General features: G+C 42.0%; 1 protein-coding gene across 3 annotated transcripts in view; it reads left to right on the forward strand.

The window, feature by feature from the left end:
* Window positions 1-2,183, forward strand: part of nap1l4b (nucleosome assembly protein 1-like 4b) — a 122,185-nt gene extending 120,002 nt beyond the window's left edge. For all 3 annotated transcript variants that reach the window (XM_072272300.1, XM_072272302.1, XM_072272301.1), the window contains one exon: window positions 1,222-2,183. In XM_072272300.1, coding sequence (XP_072128401.1) covers window positions 1,222-1,260 — 39 coding nt within the window. In that variant the 3' untranslated portion in view covers window positions 1,261-2,183. The remainder of the gene's footprint in view (window positions 1-1,221) is intronic.
* The last annotated feature ends 13,894 nt before the right edge of the window (window positions 2,184-16,077 follow it).

Consider the following 16,077-nt stretch of genomic DNA (forward strand, 5'->3'; position numbering starts at 1 on the left):
TTAGATTTGTCATCAACTCATCCACAAAAGTTTATTATATTCTTTTCCATTCTGATCTACATTATTCCAGCATTCATGTCAGATGGGCATCCAGTCCCTTCATGTACAATTTAAAGTTCTCATCTTTAATTTCTTTTATGGGTATTCTCTGTCTTGCCTCTAACATTTTAGTTACATTAAAATATTTTCTGTTTCTCATGTACATATTCTATAACAAGCACCTCATGTCATTACTTTGTTTTTTTTACATTTGTTGAAGGTAAAAGATATTTGTTAGCTGGGAGTGGGATATACAGCCATGTGAAAACAGTGAGGTACGGAAGTTTGTGCTACTGCCTCAACTTGGGGACCCGTGTTCAAGCTGAGTTGTCTGCATGTTCTGTGTCCACCTGGATTTCCTCTGGGTGTTCTTTCTATCCTCATCTCAACCCAAAAATATATATGTATATAGGTTAATTAGCCACTGTCAGTTGCTCCTGATAGATTAATGATGGGGAGTTCAGTTGATGGACATCTGGTGGATGGGTTTTGGGGGTGTGAGGAATATTGGGATAGCAGTGTGGCCTCATGTCTCATTATAAGTATTACTTAATTGTCATTAATTGCTACAGTTCCTCCTGGTCACATTCTGTTGTGGTTTACATTTGAAAGTCATTTTAGACCAATGTTGCTGGATAAGTACTTTTGTAGATCCTGGTTTTCCATTCAGAAAAGAGCGTGGGGAAGAAGAGATGAAGAATGGAACTTACTCTGACAAGTTCTTAGTACGACTGTTGCTGTTCCAAAAAATATTGAAAACCTTTAAATCATCTTTTTCCCATTATTATTATTTTTACAAGCAAGTAAAATTTAGTGATATTGGAAATTAAGTACTTTGCATTTCTGTCATATCTGAAATTATTGAGGATATTCCATTGTTCAGTAAATCAAACTTCCAAAGTTTAGTTTTGTGTTCACTGAACTGTTTTAAAGCATTGTGAGTAATAGGAGCTCCAGTAATTGTATGCTTTCCTCCCTCTTTTCTCTGCTCCACTTAGCATCAATGAAGTTTCAGGAAGTTAAAGTCCAAATGATTAGTATTATCTCAGCTACTTCCATTAATTCTTCCTCAATTCCAGTGGTGGTATTACTGTCCAGACATTGGCTAGAATGCATGCAAGTGTTGCTGATGGTACACCTGTAAGAACTCCCACTGATCAGAAGTACTGTCTTCTTTTCCAGAAAGAACCCAACCAGCCTGCTGAATGCAAGCAGCAATAGGAGTGTGGTACCAAGGAAACACCACTGCCTGGAGACTGACGCCATGTGATAAAGTGTATCTAAAATACTCTTGTGCAGTTGAGGCAACCCCTCCCTACTGCAGCACAATCTTATAAGCTAAACACTATTTTAAAATGCATGGGTTGCTCTTTAACTTAAGTTTTTTTCCTACTTTGTGCTTACTTTTACAGTGGAAATAATACAAAATTCTACTTCAAAAATGCTGAAGGGTTCACGACTGTAAGGTAAAGCAAGCATGCACTCTACAGCTCTAATAAACACTGGTATTTTGAAATGTAGTGAGTGTTACACGCTTGTCACTTGCAACTAGGGGCAGTATTGCTGAGTGACTCAGTGGTGATTTTCATGAAGTTCTGAAGTGCATCTTTACTGTGCTGCCCAATATTTGAGCAGTTACATAGAGTTTTAGCATTCTATCTATTAATATTTATATTTAAATACATTACAAAAGCTTAGTTTCCTACCCAATCCAACAGTGCTATGATCACCATTGCTGTTTTAGTCCAAAATGAGGTAATGGTATACAAAACTATATATACATGAAGGCTGTGCTGAAATGTTGTTATCACAGACTTATTTATTACTGTTATACAGAAACTACTAACCAGCATGTGGGGGGAAATAAATCCATTTCCTGGGCATACTAGTTCCAGTTGCATCCACTTCATCTTCTAAAAAGATGCACATTTAGGATGATAATGAGAATCGTCAGTTTTCCTGTGGAAGTAAAATCTTTAACACAGATCTATTTTTATTTTTGTGTCAAGTGCACAGCACTATGTCCAGGCATAGAGTGCTCCAGCCTTACCTTGTTCAAACAGTTGTAATGTACCTTAATATGCGGTTTTCAATTTGTACAGAATAGCCGGAGTATTCTAATAAAGTTGTGCAACATTAAACAATGCTGGTTCTGTTTAATTCTCTTCAGCAAGTTTTGGGATGTTGAAAATTTACTTTCATATAGATTCAGAATGAGCTAGAATGTGATATTCTAAGTACACACTAAAAAAAATTCTCTTAGCCTCTGGTGAATCTGACTACTGAAATTACTATCCAAATATCATGAACACTTCATATTTCTAAAGGATGAACATAAGAAATTCTTCAGCTGCTGGAAATCCCGAGCAACACAGAATATGCTGGAGGAACTCAGCAGGTTGAGCTGCATCTATGGAAATGCATAAACAGTTAACATTTCAGGCTGAAACCATTCGTCAGGACTTCTTTAGAATTTCTTAATGAATTGGAATCCAATTAAACAGTACTGATTTGTTATAGAATTCTTGGTCTGAGCATTCACAAATATGTAACCCCAATCCCCCTCCATATATATATTTTTTTAATCACCATTTTGCTGAGATCCCTGCCTTGTAATAAGCTGGCAGAGCTAATGAATAGCTTGTAGTTCACTGACTGAGAGGGCATACTTGGGCTCACCCAGTCTGGCGGTTTGTCCCTTAGCACTGAGATGCTGGGTGTGAAAACTGCTGTCTTCCACTTTCCTTGTTTGACTGCACAGCCTACCCCATCCTAAAGATTTCTCAGTAGTTACAATGACCTTGCCAGAGAGAGTAGAGGGTTTATGCCAGGTTCCCTCTCTTTTAAGCTCTGATTCCATTTGAGCTTTTGTTCCTGGGAACACAGGGCACCAGTATAAAAGCATAACAGGTTAAAAATACTCAGTTCCACTGGCATTCTTTTGATTGTGGAGTATGCTTGTCTCACAGAGATCAGCATTTAATGCCCATCCTCATTTGCTTTTGAGAAAGTATGGTGCCCTGGTTTTGACCATTATTTTTCACCATAGGTTCTCTCATACTAGTGTGAGATTTCATGTTTTGGTTCAGTATCTGTGTCTTAATTGGGGAAAATTTTTAACTTGCATAGAAAACTAGGAGAAGGGAAAGGGCAAAAGAGGAAAGAACAAGCAATAGGTTTAGAGGTGAAAATGGGAAAAGCAGAATTGGAAATCTTTGGATTGAAAGATAAGTTGCTCCTTGGTTATGTTGAACTGTGTTCTGATAGTTTACAGGACCAGTTACCAAGGAGTGAGTTGAATTAGTGATAGTTGGAAATCAAAAGTATAGGTTGTACTCCTGTTTCAACTATTGAGTGTTGTGTGGTGGTGATGGTGTAATTTAAGAAAGGACGAGACTGTCATGAGCAAACTGTTCTTTCAAAGCGTCAAATGAGTGTGTGCATCCTGGTTATTGCATTGTGTTGAATTAGTAGTTTGTAGATTCTGGAGACTCTTTAACCTGTAGAAGATGTTGGTCTAGCTCCAGAATTGGCATGGAGGCTATGCAAAGTGCTTTATATGTACAGAACAAGAACTACAATGGAGTAGCACGATTAATTGTTTTTACTGAGTCACATTGGCAACAGTACTCACTGGGCAACTTGCAGAGTGGGAGCTATGAACCTGGCCTGCTGAGATTTAAAAAAAAACATGCACACTCAAAAGCCCATGCCCAAAAGAATGGGCCCCCAGCGTGTTGGAGATAATGGATTCACTGTACAATTTTTTTGCCCCATATACATTTGCCACATTCTCACAATCAAACTGATACAGTTAAAAGAGGAAGAGTGAGTGATATTTGTGAAGTTGAGCCGAAAATTATTTTCCTGGTTCACTGACTGGGTGGGGAGACTACATTCAATTTCACTGTCAGAGGAATGAACTAAAGCAAAGGTAGTCATGGCTAATGTCCCAGCAGTTATCAGGAGGAAAAACAATAATATCAAAATTTCAACCAGGCTGATGTTTGATCTTTGTTTAAGAAAGAACAATCTGTGAGGCAGTTTTGAGGATGACAAGTAGCAAGATTGGACATACTTGGTGAGAATGAGACTAATTGAAAGTAAGACCCGTACAGGTGAAATGGTCTAGAAGATGGAAAAATTTCCTTGGAGGATGAACCAGTTCACTGGGTCCATGGTGTGACATGGCATAACTGTGTCTCAGTTTTGATGTGTAGCAGTAAATATGCCACCACCTGACTTCATGTCCATTTTATTGTTCACAATACTATCAGCCAGTGAAAAAACTGAAATGATATTTGCATGTGATAGTTTAAAATGGGCTACCAACAAAGTTGATCCAAAAGACTTGATTGCACAGAGCTCTGCAACCATATCAGGGCCAGACAACAAATTAGAAGAAATTGTCAAGTGACTGCCCAACAGCCAAGGGGCTCCTTTAGCCGGGTTATGCAGTCGTGATTGGCTGGAAAGTTGCCTTGGTATGTTTTATCCATAAAATATAGAATGGCAATTGGCCACACAAGATGTTCCTATCAGCACCTTGATAACAACTGGGACGAAGCTGAATATCAGCCCACAAGTGTAGTTGATGGGACAAGTCTCAAAGGTTCATGTCCAAACTCATTCAATCCCCTCCCATCCACACGGTTCACGTAGTTGCTGATTGTCAATTGCAATCATTACTTACAGATTTTATTTGACCCTATGTAGGATAGGTGCTTGTTAATTTGACAAATTGTACAGAGGCTAAAGTTAATTGACTAGCATTTCCAACACTGGTAAAGATCAATGTTAGTAACATAGGAACACCATCACGATCGAATCTCTAGTGTTTATGATTTGCTGCTCCACTGCAAAGTCTTTTCCAAAGATGCCTACTCTGAAGAAATTTAAATCTTCTCTTTGATGGGAGTTCATTGAGACTTCCTCTTACTGCTACCCCCTTGTGATCTCTGCTGCCCTCCAACTCTTCGACCATGTACTCAGCCAGACTCTATCAGCCACGTATCCCTGGGAACTTGGTCTTCACCACCATCTTGTTTCATATGCCTTCCAGCTGTTTTCAGGCCTCTCAGTTTGGGCCCGCCCACCGAGGATCCCAAGTACTTAAGTTTGATTGTTTGTTTCTCCCTCCAATTCTCTTCTCCAGTTGAGCACCTCCGCTTCGTCCGCCACAACAGACAGGATCTCCCAGTAGCCACCCACTTCAACTCTGCTTCCCACTCCCATTCAGATATGTCCATACATGGCCTCCTCTACTGCCATGATGAGGCTAAACTCAGGTTGGAGGAGCAACACCTCATATACCATCTAGGTAGTCTCCAGCCCCTTGGTATGAACATAGAATTCTCCAACTTCTGGTAATTCCCTTCCTCTAATCCTATGTCACTCTGCCCCCTCCCCCAGCTGCCTATCTCCTCCCTCATGGTGCCACCTCCTTCTACTTACCCATTGTGTTTTCCCCTATTCCTTCTTCACCTTTCCTGCCTATCACCTCCCTGCTCCCCCCCACCCACCCCTTAATCTTTCCCCTTACTGGTTTTTCACCTGGAACCTACCAGCCTTCTCCTTCCCACCCTCCCCCCACCTTCTTTATAGGGCCTCTGCCCCTTCCCTCTACAGTCCTGATGAAGGGTTCCAGCCCGAAACGTTGACTGATCGTTTCCACGGATGCTGCCCAACCTGCTGAGTTCTTCCAGTGTGTTGTGAGTGTTGCTCTTCTCCAGTCTTTTACCTTTCCCACACTCCTGACTTTACTTATCATCTTCTAACTGGTTCTCATTCCCCTCTCCCTAACCTTTTTTTTCCCCCGGCGTCTTCCCCTTCCTTTACAATCCTGAAGAAGGGTCTCAGCCCGAAACGTTGTTTATTCATTTCCATTGATGCTGTCTGACATGCTGAGTTCCTCCAGCATTTTCTGTGTTTTACTCTTCATTTCCAGTATCTGCTGAATCACCTGTGCTTACAAGTTGCATTCTGATATATTACTTCCATGCCAGCCTTGTTGCGGTCACTATGTTATCAGCCTGCTGTGTGAACACTGTCCACACCAGAAATGAAACTGAAGGCAGTCAGTTTTCTAAGGTAATCAGAAACTTGTGTAGTAAGTGTTATCTTGTCAACTACCTGAGAGACTCAAGTTTATTTTTTGCACATAGACATGAAACATTAAATGTAAAAGCAAAGGATTGTTGCAGCTAGTCGGAGGAAGTACCATATTCTGTGTTACAAACACCTGTGGACCTTAGTGGTCCAGCATGCATATTTGTAAAAAGCTGTACAGTGTTCTCTGCAACCTGATGTAGTTGGCCAGCCCTTATCAAAAACATTTATGAAATTTATAAGAATACTTGCTCAATTACATGGTAACAAATCAACCAATGAAACAATGCATCTCAAACGTCAAAGAAGGTTCCTTCTGAGGTCAGGCATTCATAAATATGGAACATTTCTTCAAGCCCACACATTACTCAATACCAAAGGAATGTGCAAGAGTTTTGTATAATAATGAACTACAGTGATCCTTAATGAACTTGCATAAACAGACAAAACACTACAGAGTACTTGTTGAAAAAATTCCTGTGACTGATGCTTAAAAAAAATCATCCTGCAGCTCTCTGCTGACAGTCTGCAAATTAACTGCCTGTGTAAAACTGGGGCTGATAGTTGGAAAGAGAGTGTATGTACAATTCCTAATCAATATTATATTAACTTGGCAGGAGTGATAGTAAAACTGACCATCAGATCAACATCAAGCAACCACTGGGAAAAGTTTGGGCATTGGACATCAGCGAGGATCTGTCTTAGATGCAACAAATCTGAGCATGAGAAATTTAACAGTGAAAGGAAGATTTTTTTATATTACTAATTTATTTGATAGCTCAAATATTCTAACTAAGGTGACTCGGTAGAAGCTAGTTTAGTTCCATGTGACACCTGGTGGGGAGCATTTTGTTCTAAAAAAAAAATGTAACAACTCATTCAGGTTCACGTTCCAAGTCAGAGTATTACAGCGTGAAAACAAGCCCTTTGGCCCATATCCCTCTGAACTCTTCCTATTCCTGTACTTAGTCAAATTATCTTATCAATGTTCTACTGACTGTCTCCAGTCCTTTACCCTTCCCACTCAACTGGCTTCACATATCACCACCTAGCTTGTCCTTCCTTTCCCCCATATTTTTATTCTGGCATCTTCCCCCTTCCTTTCCAGTCCTGATGAAGGGTCTCAGCCCAAAACATTGACTGTCTATTTGTTTTCGTGGATGTCAGTTTCCTCCAGCATCTTGTATGTGTTGCTCTGTATTTACAGCATCTGCAGAATCTCTTGTGTTATGCCTCAACCACTGTCTTTGGCAGTTATCCCATATGCACACCATCCTCTGTGTGAAGAAGTTGCCCCTCAGGTTCCTTTTAAATCCTCCCTGAAACCTACAGTATGTCCTCTTGATTTTAGTTCCTCTTCCCTGGGAATAAATAATATATATGTTCATCCTGTCTATAACCTTCATGATTTTATACACCTCTATATGATTACCCCTCAGTCCCTTGTGTTCCAAGGAATAAAGTTCCAACACGCCCAACCTCTCCTTATTACTCGATCCCTTGAGTCCTGCCAGCTTCCTCATGAATATTCTCTGCATATTTTCTAGTTTAATGATGTAAGCCTCATAACAGCGCAACCAAAACTGTACACAATATTCAAAGTGCAATCTCATCAATGCCTTCTTCAGCTACAACATTCTGACAGGGAAGCATGGACAGCTGGAAAACATAGCTCATATTGGTACCAATGACACAGGTAGGAAAAGAGATCCAGTCCTGAAGAGAGAGTAGTGTATAGCGAGTTAGGTAGAAAGCTGAAAAACAGGAACTCAAGGGTAGTAATCACTGGATTGCTGCCTGTGCTACATGCCATTGAGTGTAAGAATAGCATGATTTGGTAGACGAATGCACAGCTGAGGAATTGGTGTAAGGTTTCCGATTTCTGGATCACTGGGATCTCTTCTGGGGAAGTTATGAGCTGTACAAAAAGGGGTATGCTGGAACCCAAGGGGCACCAATATTCTTGAGGGTAAGTTTGCTATAGCTGTTGGGGTTTTAAAGTAATTTCGCAAGGGACTGGGAACCAAAGTGATGGGCAGTTGGTATACAAGCAGATGCAGTGTGTAGTCAGGAAGAACAGGCGATGATGCAGCAAAATTGCAGTCAGTAGGATCAGTTGAATTGTAACGTGGGCACAAAATTGAAAAGGGTGATGAAAATAGGACTGAAGGCATTATATGCAGTATCCCGAATAAGGTAGATAATCTTATAGGGCAGTTAGAGTGTGTAGGTTTGACGTGGGCATCACTGAGTCATGGCTGGAAGAGCATAGCTGAGAGCTTAACCTCCAATGATATCCATTGCATCAAAAGGACAGGCAAGTAGGTAGAGGGGATGGGGTGGCCCTGTTGGTAAGAAATGAAATCAAATCCATAGAAAGAAGTGACATGGATCAGAAGATGTAGAATCCTTGTGGGTAGAGTTAAGAAACTGAAAGGTACTCTGATGGGAGTTAATTACAGGCCTTTGAACATAGCCAGGATGCGGGGTACAAATTACAAAGGGAGATAGAAAAGACATGTCATGTTATGATCGTCTTGGGAGATCTCAATATGCAGGTGGATTGGTAAAATCAGGTCAGTGCTGGATCCAAAGAGGGAATTTTAGAATGGTTACAAGATAACTTTTTAAGCAACTTGTGGATGAGACCACTTGGGAAATGGTAATTCTGCATTGAGTATAGTGTAATCAACTAGATTTGATCAGGGAGCTTAAGGTAACAGAACCATGAGGAGGCAGTGATGATAATATGATAGAATTCACTCTGCAGTTTTAGAGGGAGAAGCTGAAGTCAGATGTATCAGTACTACAGTGGAATAAAGGTAGTTTCAGAGGTATGAGAGAGGAGCTAGCGAAATTTGATTGGGAGGGAACACTAGCAGAGATGATGGAAGAAAAGCAATTACTGGAGTTTCTAGGAGCAGATTGGAAGGCACAGAATAGATACAGCCCATAGATGAAAAAGTATTTTAAAGGGAGGATGAGGCAATCGTGGCTGACAAACAAAGTAAGGACAGCATAAAAGCAAAACAAGGGGGTATAATATAGCAAAAATGAGCGGGAAAGTAGAGGATTGGGAAGTTTTAAAAAACCAACAGGGGACAATCATAAAAGCCACAAAGAAAGAAAAGATGAAATGTGAAGGTAAGCTAGCCAATAATATAAGAGGATACCAGGTTTTTTCAGCTATATAAAGAGTAAAAGAGACGAGAGTGGATAACAGGCCATTGAGGAGGTGATATTGGGGGACAAAGAATTGGCAGACGAACTTGATAAGTATTTTGCATCAGTCTTCACTGTGGAAGACACTAAAAAAATGCCAGAGATGCAAGTATCAGGGAGCAGAAGTAATTGTCATTGCTATTACTAAGGAGAAGGTGCTTGGGAAGTTGAAAAGTCACCTGGACCAAATGGATTACACCCCAGGGTTCTGAAAAGTAGCTGAAGAGATTGTGTTGGCATTAATAGGGATCTTTCAACAATCACTAGATGATGGAATGGTTCTGGAGGACTAGGAAATTGCAGATGTCACTCCACTCTTTAAAAAGGGAGGGATGCAGACAAAAAGGAAATTGTAGACCAGTTAGCCTAGCTTCAATGCTTGGGAAGATGTTGGAGTCCATTATTAAGTATGAGATTTCAGAGTAGTTGATAAAATAAGCCAAAGTCAACATGGTTTCCTTCAGGGGAAATCTTGCCTGACAAATCTGTTCGAATTCTTTGAGGAAATAACAGGCAGGATAGACAAAAGAGAGTCAGTGAATGTTTATTTGGATTTTCAGACGGGCTTTGACAAGGTGCTGCACATGAGGCTGCTTAACAAGAGCCCATGGCATTACAGGGAAGATATAAGCATGGATAAGAAGATTGGCTGACTGGCAAGAGACAAAGAGTCAGAATAAAGGGGACCTTTTCTGTTTGGCTACTGGTGACTAGTGGTGTTCAGCAATGGTTGGTATTGGGACCGCTTCTTTTCACATTATATGTCGATGATTTGGAGCTTGGAATTGATGGCTTTGTAGATGATATGAAGATAGGTGGAGGGGCAGGTATTGTTGAGGAAGCAGGAAGTCTGCAGAAGGTCTTAGACAGATTAGGAAAATGGGGAAAGAAGTAGCAGATGGAATATAGTGTAGGGTAGTGTACGTTCATGCACTTTGGTTGAAGGAATAAAAGTGTTGAAAAAGCGAGTCTAGGACCAAAGGGCCGAAGCTCAGAGTAGCAGGGTATCCATGTTTAACAGAGATGAGGAGGAATTTCTCTTGCTGGAGGGTGGTGTTGCTCCTCTACCCTGAGAGTGGCCTCATCATGACCAATATGTAACCACTCTCAGGGTAGAGGAGCAACACACATACTCTGTCTAGGTAATCTCCACCCTAATGGCATGGACATTGATTTCCCCTTCCAATAATATATTTTCCTCCTCCTTCCCTCTTCTATTTCCCACTCTGGCCTCTTACTGCTTCTCCTCAGCTGTCTATCACCTCTCCCTGATGCCCCTCCTTCTTCCTTTCTACCATGGTCCACTCTCCTCTCCTATCAGGTTCCTTCTTCTCCAGCCTTTTCCCCTTCCCACTTAGCTTCATCTATCACCTTCTAGCTAGTCCTCCTTCCCCTCCCCCCATCCTTCTATTCTAGCATCTACCCTTTCTTTACAGCCTTGATCCAGGGATCAGGACGACAATGAGGTGGTCAGGGCAGGCAGAGAAACAGATTCAGGATTGCAGAAATCAGTGGACTGGGCCATGTTCAAGGACTCATCTGTGGATCTGAATGAATACAATATGGTTGTTGTTGTAGCGTGTATGAAATCAGCAGAGAGAGAGAGCGTTACTGGTAGATACAAAGCAGTTTCTTTATTCGACAAAACAAGGTTCAGCAGGCATCATACGGAAGAAGATGCTTTCGGTGGAAGGTCTGCTGCCCAACATGGGCTCGATATTTATTTACTAAACACAAAGGACAATTTTACAAGTATAGACGACGCTTTCCTTTGAAGCTACATACAAAACTTAACACCTGATTACATTCAACACACATCAAAGTTGCTGGTGAACGCAGCAGGTCAGGCAGCATCTCTAGGAAGAGGTACAGTCGACATTTCAGGCCGAGATCCTTCATCAGGACTAACTGAAGAAAGAGCTAGTAAGAGATTTAAAAGTGGGAGGGGGAGGGGATCTCTTACTAGCTCTTTCTTCAGTTAGTCCTGACGAAGGGTCTCGGCCTGAAACTTCGACTGTACCTCTTCCTAGAGATGCTGCCTGACCTGCTGCGTTCACCAGCAACTTTGATGTGTGTTGCTTGAATTTCCAGCATCTGCAGAATTCCTTGTGTTTACCTGATTACATTCATCCAACAGACGCCAGCAGATCTGGGCTGGTATTCACAGTTTTTGGGAAATGCATTGTTACAAATGGACTCGGATTCTGATATTCACAGCTTTTAGGAAATGCATTGTTACAGAAGACTGGAGGCCAAAGCCATCTGCTAAGTGTGAATGACCTAAACCTAAAAATTACTCTAACAGTTATATAACTATATTTAACAGTTACAGCACGGAAACAGGCCATCTCGGCCCTTCTAGTCCATGCCGAACTCTTACTCTCAACTAGTCCCAGCGACTTGCACTCAGCCCATAATCCTCCATTCCTTTCCTGTCCATATAGCTGTCCAATTTAACTTTAAACGACAACATCTAACCTGCCTCAACCACTTCTGCTGGAAGTTTGTTCCAAACAGCTACCACTCTCTGAGTAAAGAAGTTCTCCCTCATGTTACCCCTAAACTTTTGCCCTTTAACTCTCAGCTGATGTCCTCTTGTTTGAATCTCCCCCATTCTCAATGGAAAAAGCCTATCCACGTCAACTCTATCTATCTCCTCATAATTTTAAATTCTCTATCAAGTCTCCCCTCAACCATCTACGCTCCAAAGAATAAAGACCCAACTTGTTCAACCTTTCTCTAACTTAGGGATGAAACCCAGGTAACATTCTAGTAAATCTTTTCTGTACTCTCTCTATTTTGTTGACATCTTTCCTATAATTCGGTAACCAAAACTGTACACAATACTCCAAATTTGGCCTCACCAATGCCTTGTTCAATTTCAAAATTACATCCCAACTCCTATACTCAATGCTCTGATTTATAAAGGCCAGCATTCCAAAAGCTTTCTTCACCACCCTATCCACATGAGATTCCACCTTCAGGGAACTGTGCATCATTATTCCTAGATCCCTCTGTTCTGCTGCATTCTTCAATGCCCTACCATTTACCATGTATGCCCTATTTTGATTAGTCCTACCAAAGTGTAGCACCTCACATTTATCAGCATTAAACTCTATCTGCCATCTTTCAGCCCACTCTTCTAACTGGCCTAAATCTCTCTGCAAGCTTTGAAAACCTACTTCATTATCCTTAACTCCACCTATCTTAGTATCATCTGCATACCTACTTATCCAATTTACCACCCCATCATCCAAATCATTAATGTATATGACAAATAACATTGGACCTAGTACAGATCCCTGAGGCACACCACTAGTCACCGGCCTCCAATCTGACAAACACCACTCTCTGGCACGGACTTCATTAAAAAACAGTTGTAGACAAGTGTGTCCCCATAAAATAATTCAGAGTCTTCCCCAACTAGAAGCCCTGGATGAACCATGAGATCCACAATCTGCTGAGAGCCAGATCAGAGGCATTCAGGTCTGGTAACCAAAAAAGTTACAAGGGGTCCTGATTCGATCTCTGGAAAGCTATCTCATGAGTGAAGTGCCAATTCCGGACTAAACTTGATTCAACAAAGGATGCTCGACAGTTGTCACAGGGCTTGAACACTATCATCTCTTATAAAGTTAAATCTAACAACATAGGCAAGAGCAGTGCTTTGCTTCCAGCTCAGTCCAATGCCTTTTCTGCCATCTGACCGTCAAAACATGGGGGAACCTTCACCAACTCCCAGATCCCTTGATGATCCTATGATTTCAGTCTCTGAGGCCAACATGTGAGTAGCCTTCAAGAGGGTGGACCCACGGAAAGCATCAGACCCAGACAGAGTATCCACAGCAGTACTTAAGACCTGTGCTGATCAACTGATTGGAGTATTCACTGATATCTTTAACCTCTCACTTCGGCAGTCTGAGGTACCCACCTGCTTCAAGTATACAAGTGCCTAAGAAGAACATGTTGACCTGCCTCAATGACTATTGTCCAGTAGCACTTGCATCATAGTGATGAAGTGCTTTGAGAGGTTGGTGATGAAACATATCAACTCCTGCCTGAGAGGTGACCTAGATCCATTCCAGTGGCCTCCCGGATCAACAGGTCCACAGCGGACACCACCTTACTGGCTCTTCACTCGACCCTGGAACATCTGGACAGCAAAGGTACACACATCAGGATACTTTTTATTGACTACAGCTCAGCATTCAATACCATCATCCCCTCAAAACTAATTAATATGCTCCAATCCTTAGCCTCAGTACCTCCCCTCCTGTCCAACTGGATCCTCAGTTTCCTCACTTTCTGACCTTAGTCAGTTCAGATTGGCAGCATCATCTCCTCCACGATCTTCACCAGCACAGGTACAAGACCAGCTGTATGTTTAGCCACCTGCTCTACTCACTTTACATTTATGACTGTGCAGCTAAGCACAGTTCCAATGCCATATTTCCGATTGCTGACGACACCATTGCCATAGGCTGAGTCAAGCATACTGATGAATCAGTGTACAGGAGGGAGATTGAAAATCTGGCTAAGTGGTGCCACAACAACAACCTCCTACGCAATGTCACCAAGACCAAAGAGCTGATTATTGATTACAGGAGAAGGAAACCAGAGGTTCATGGGCTAGTCCTCATTAGAGAACCAGACGTGGAAAGGGTCAGCAACTTTAAATTCCTCGGTGTTATTATTTCGGAGGACCTGTTCTGTGCCCAGCATGTAAGTGTAATTACGAAGAAAGCACAGCAGCGGCTCTACTTCCTGAGGAATTTGCGAAAATTCAGCACGCCACCTAAAACTTTGACAAACCCCTATAGATATGTAGTGGAGAGTATATTGACTGGCAGCATCAGAGACTGGTATGGAAACACCAATGGCCTTCAATGGAAAATACTACTAAAGGTAGTGGATGCAGCCTGGTTCATCACAGGTAAAGCCCTCCCTGCCCTTAAGCACATCTACATGAAACGTTGTTGCAGGAAAGCAGCATCCATCCTCAGGAACCCCCACCACCCAGAAAATGCTCTCCTCTCTTCAATGAGATTGCAAAGGGAGCTGGAAAGGGCATGTAATAAGGGTATTGACACAATTGTAATGGGAGACTTCAATATACAAGGGAATTGGAAAAAACAGCTTGGTGTTGGATCACAAGAGAGGGAATTTGTTGAATGCCTACGAGATGGCTTTTTAGAGTAGCTGGTGCTTGAGCCTACTCAGGAAAAGGCTATCTTAGACTGGGTAACACACATCAAAGTTGCTGGTGAACGCAGCAGGCCAGGCAGCATCTCGAGGAAGAGGTACAGCCGACGTTTTGGGCCAAGACCCTTCGTCAGGACTAATTGAAGGAAGAGCTAGTAAGAGATTTGAAAGGGGGAGGGGAGATCCAAAATGATAGGAGAAGACAGGAGGGGGAGGGATGGAGGCAAGAGCTGGACAGTTGATTGGCAAAAGGGATATGAGAGGATCATGGGACAGGAGGCCCAGGGAGAAGGAAAAGGGGGAGGGGGGGAAAAACCCAGAGGATGGGCAAGGGGTAGAGTCAGAGGGACAGAGGGAGAAAAAGGAGAGTGAGAGAAAGAATGTGTGTATATAAATAAATAACGGATGGGGTACGAGGGGGAGGTGGGGCATTAGCGGAAGTTAGAGAAGTCAATGTTCATGCCATCAGGTTGGAGGCTACCCAGACGGAATATAAGGTGTTGTTCCTCCAACCTGAGTGTGGCCTCATCTTTACAGTAGAGGAGGCCGTGGATAGACATGTCGGAATGGAAATGGGATGTGGAATTAAAATGTGTGGCCACTGGGAGATCCTGCTTTCTCTGGCGGACAGCGCGTAGGTGTTCAGCAAAACAATCTGCAAACAATCTGTAGGTGTTCAGCAAAACTCTTAGACTGGGTGTTGTGTAATAACCCAGATCTTATTAGGGAACTTAATGTAAAGAAACCCTTAGGAGGCAGTGATCATGATACAATTTAATTCATACCGCAATTTGAGAGGGAGAAGCATAAGTCATATGCATTAGTATCGCAATGGAATAAAGGGAATTGAAGAGGCATGAGAGAGGAGCTTGTCCGAGTGGGTTGGAGGAGGATATTGGTGAGGATCAAGGCAGAGCAGAGATGGCTGACGTTTCTGGGAATAATTCACAAGGCACAGGATAGATATTTCCCACAGAAGAAGTTGTTCTCAAATGGCAGGGCTAGACAACCATGGCTGACAAGGGAAGTTAAGGACTACCATAAAAGCCAAGGAAAGTACATATAAGGTAACAAAAGTGAATGGGAAGTAGGACTGGGAAACTTTTAAAGTCCAACAAAAGGCAACTAAAAAGCTGTAAGAAGGGAAAAGATGAAATATGAGGGAAAACTAGCCAATAATATAAAGCAGGATACTAAAAGTTTTTTCAGTTATATAAAGGGTAAAAGGAAGGCGAGAGTTGATATTGGACCACTAGGAAATGATGCTGGTGATGTAGTAATGAGGGACAAAGAAATAACAGATTAACGTAATAGGTACTTTGCATCAGTCTTCACTGTGCCAGAGGTCTGTGAGCGTCAGGGAGCAGGACTGAGTGTCATTGCTATTAAAAAAGACAAAGTGCTAGGCAAACTCAAAGACCTTAAGGTGGATAAGTCACCTGGACCAGATGGACTACATCCCAGAGTCCTGAGAGAGGTTGCTGAAGAGATAACGGATTCATCAGT

Source organism: Mobula birostris, chromosome 11 (genome assembly GCF_030028105.1).
Source record: "Mobula birostris isolate sMobBir1 chromosome 11, sMobBir1.hap1, whole genome shotgun sequence".
In the NCBI taxonomy this organism is placed as follows: domain Eukaryota; kingdom Metazoa; phylum Chordata; class Chondrichthyes; order Myliobatiformes; family Myliobatidae; genus Mobula; species Mobula birostris.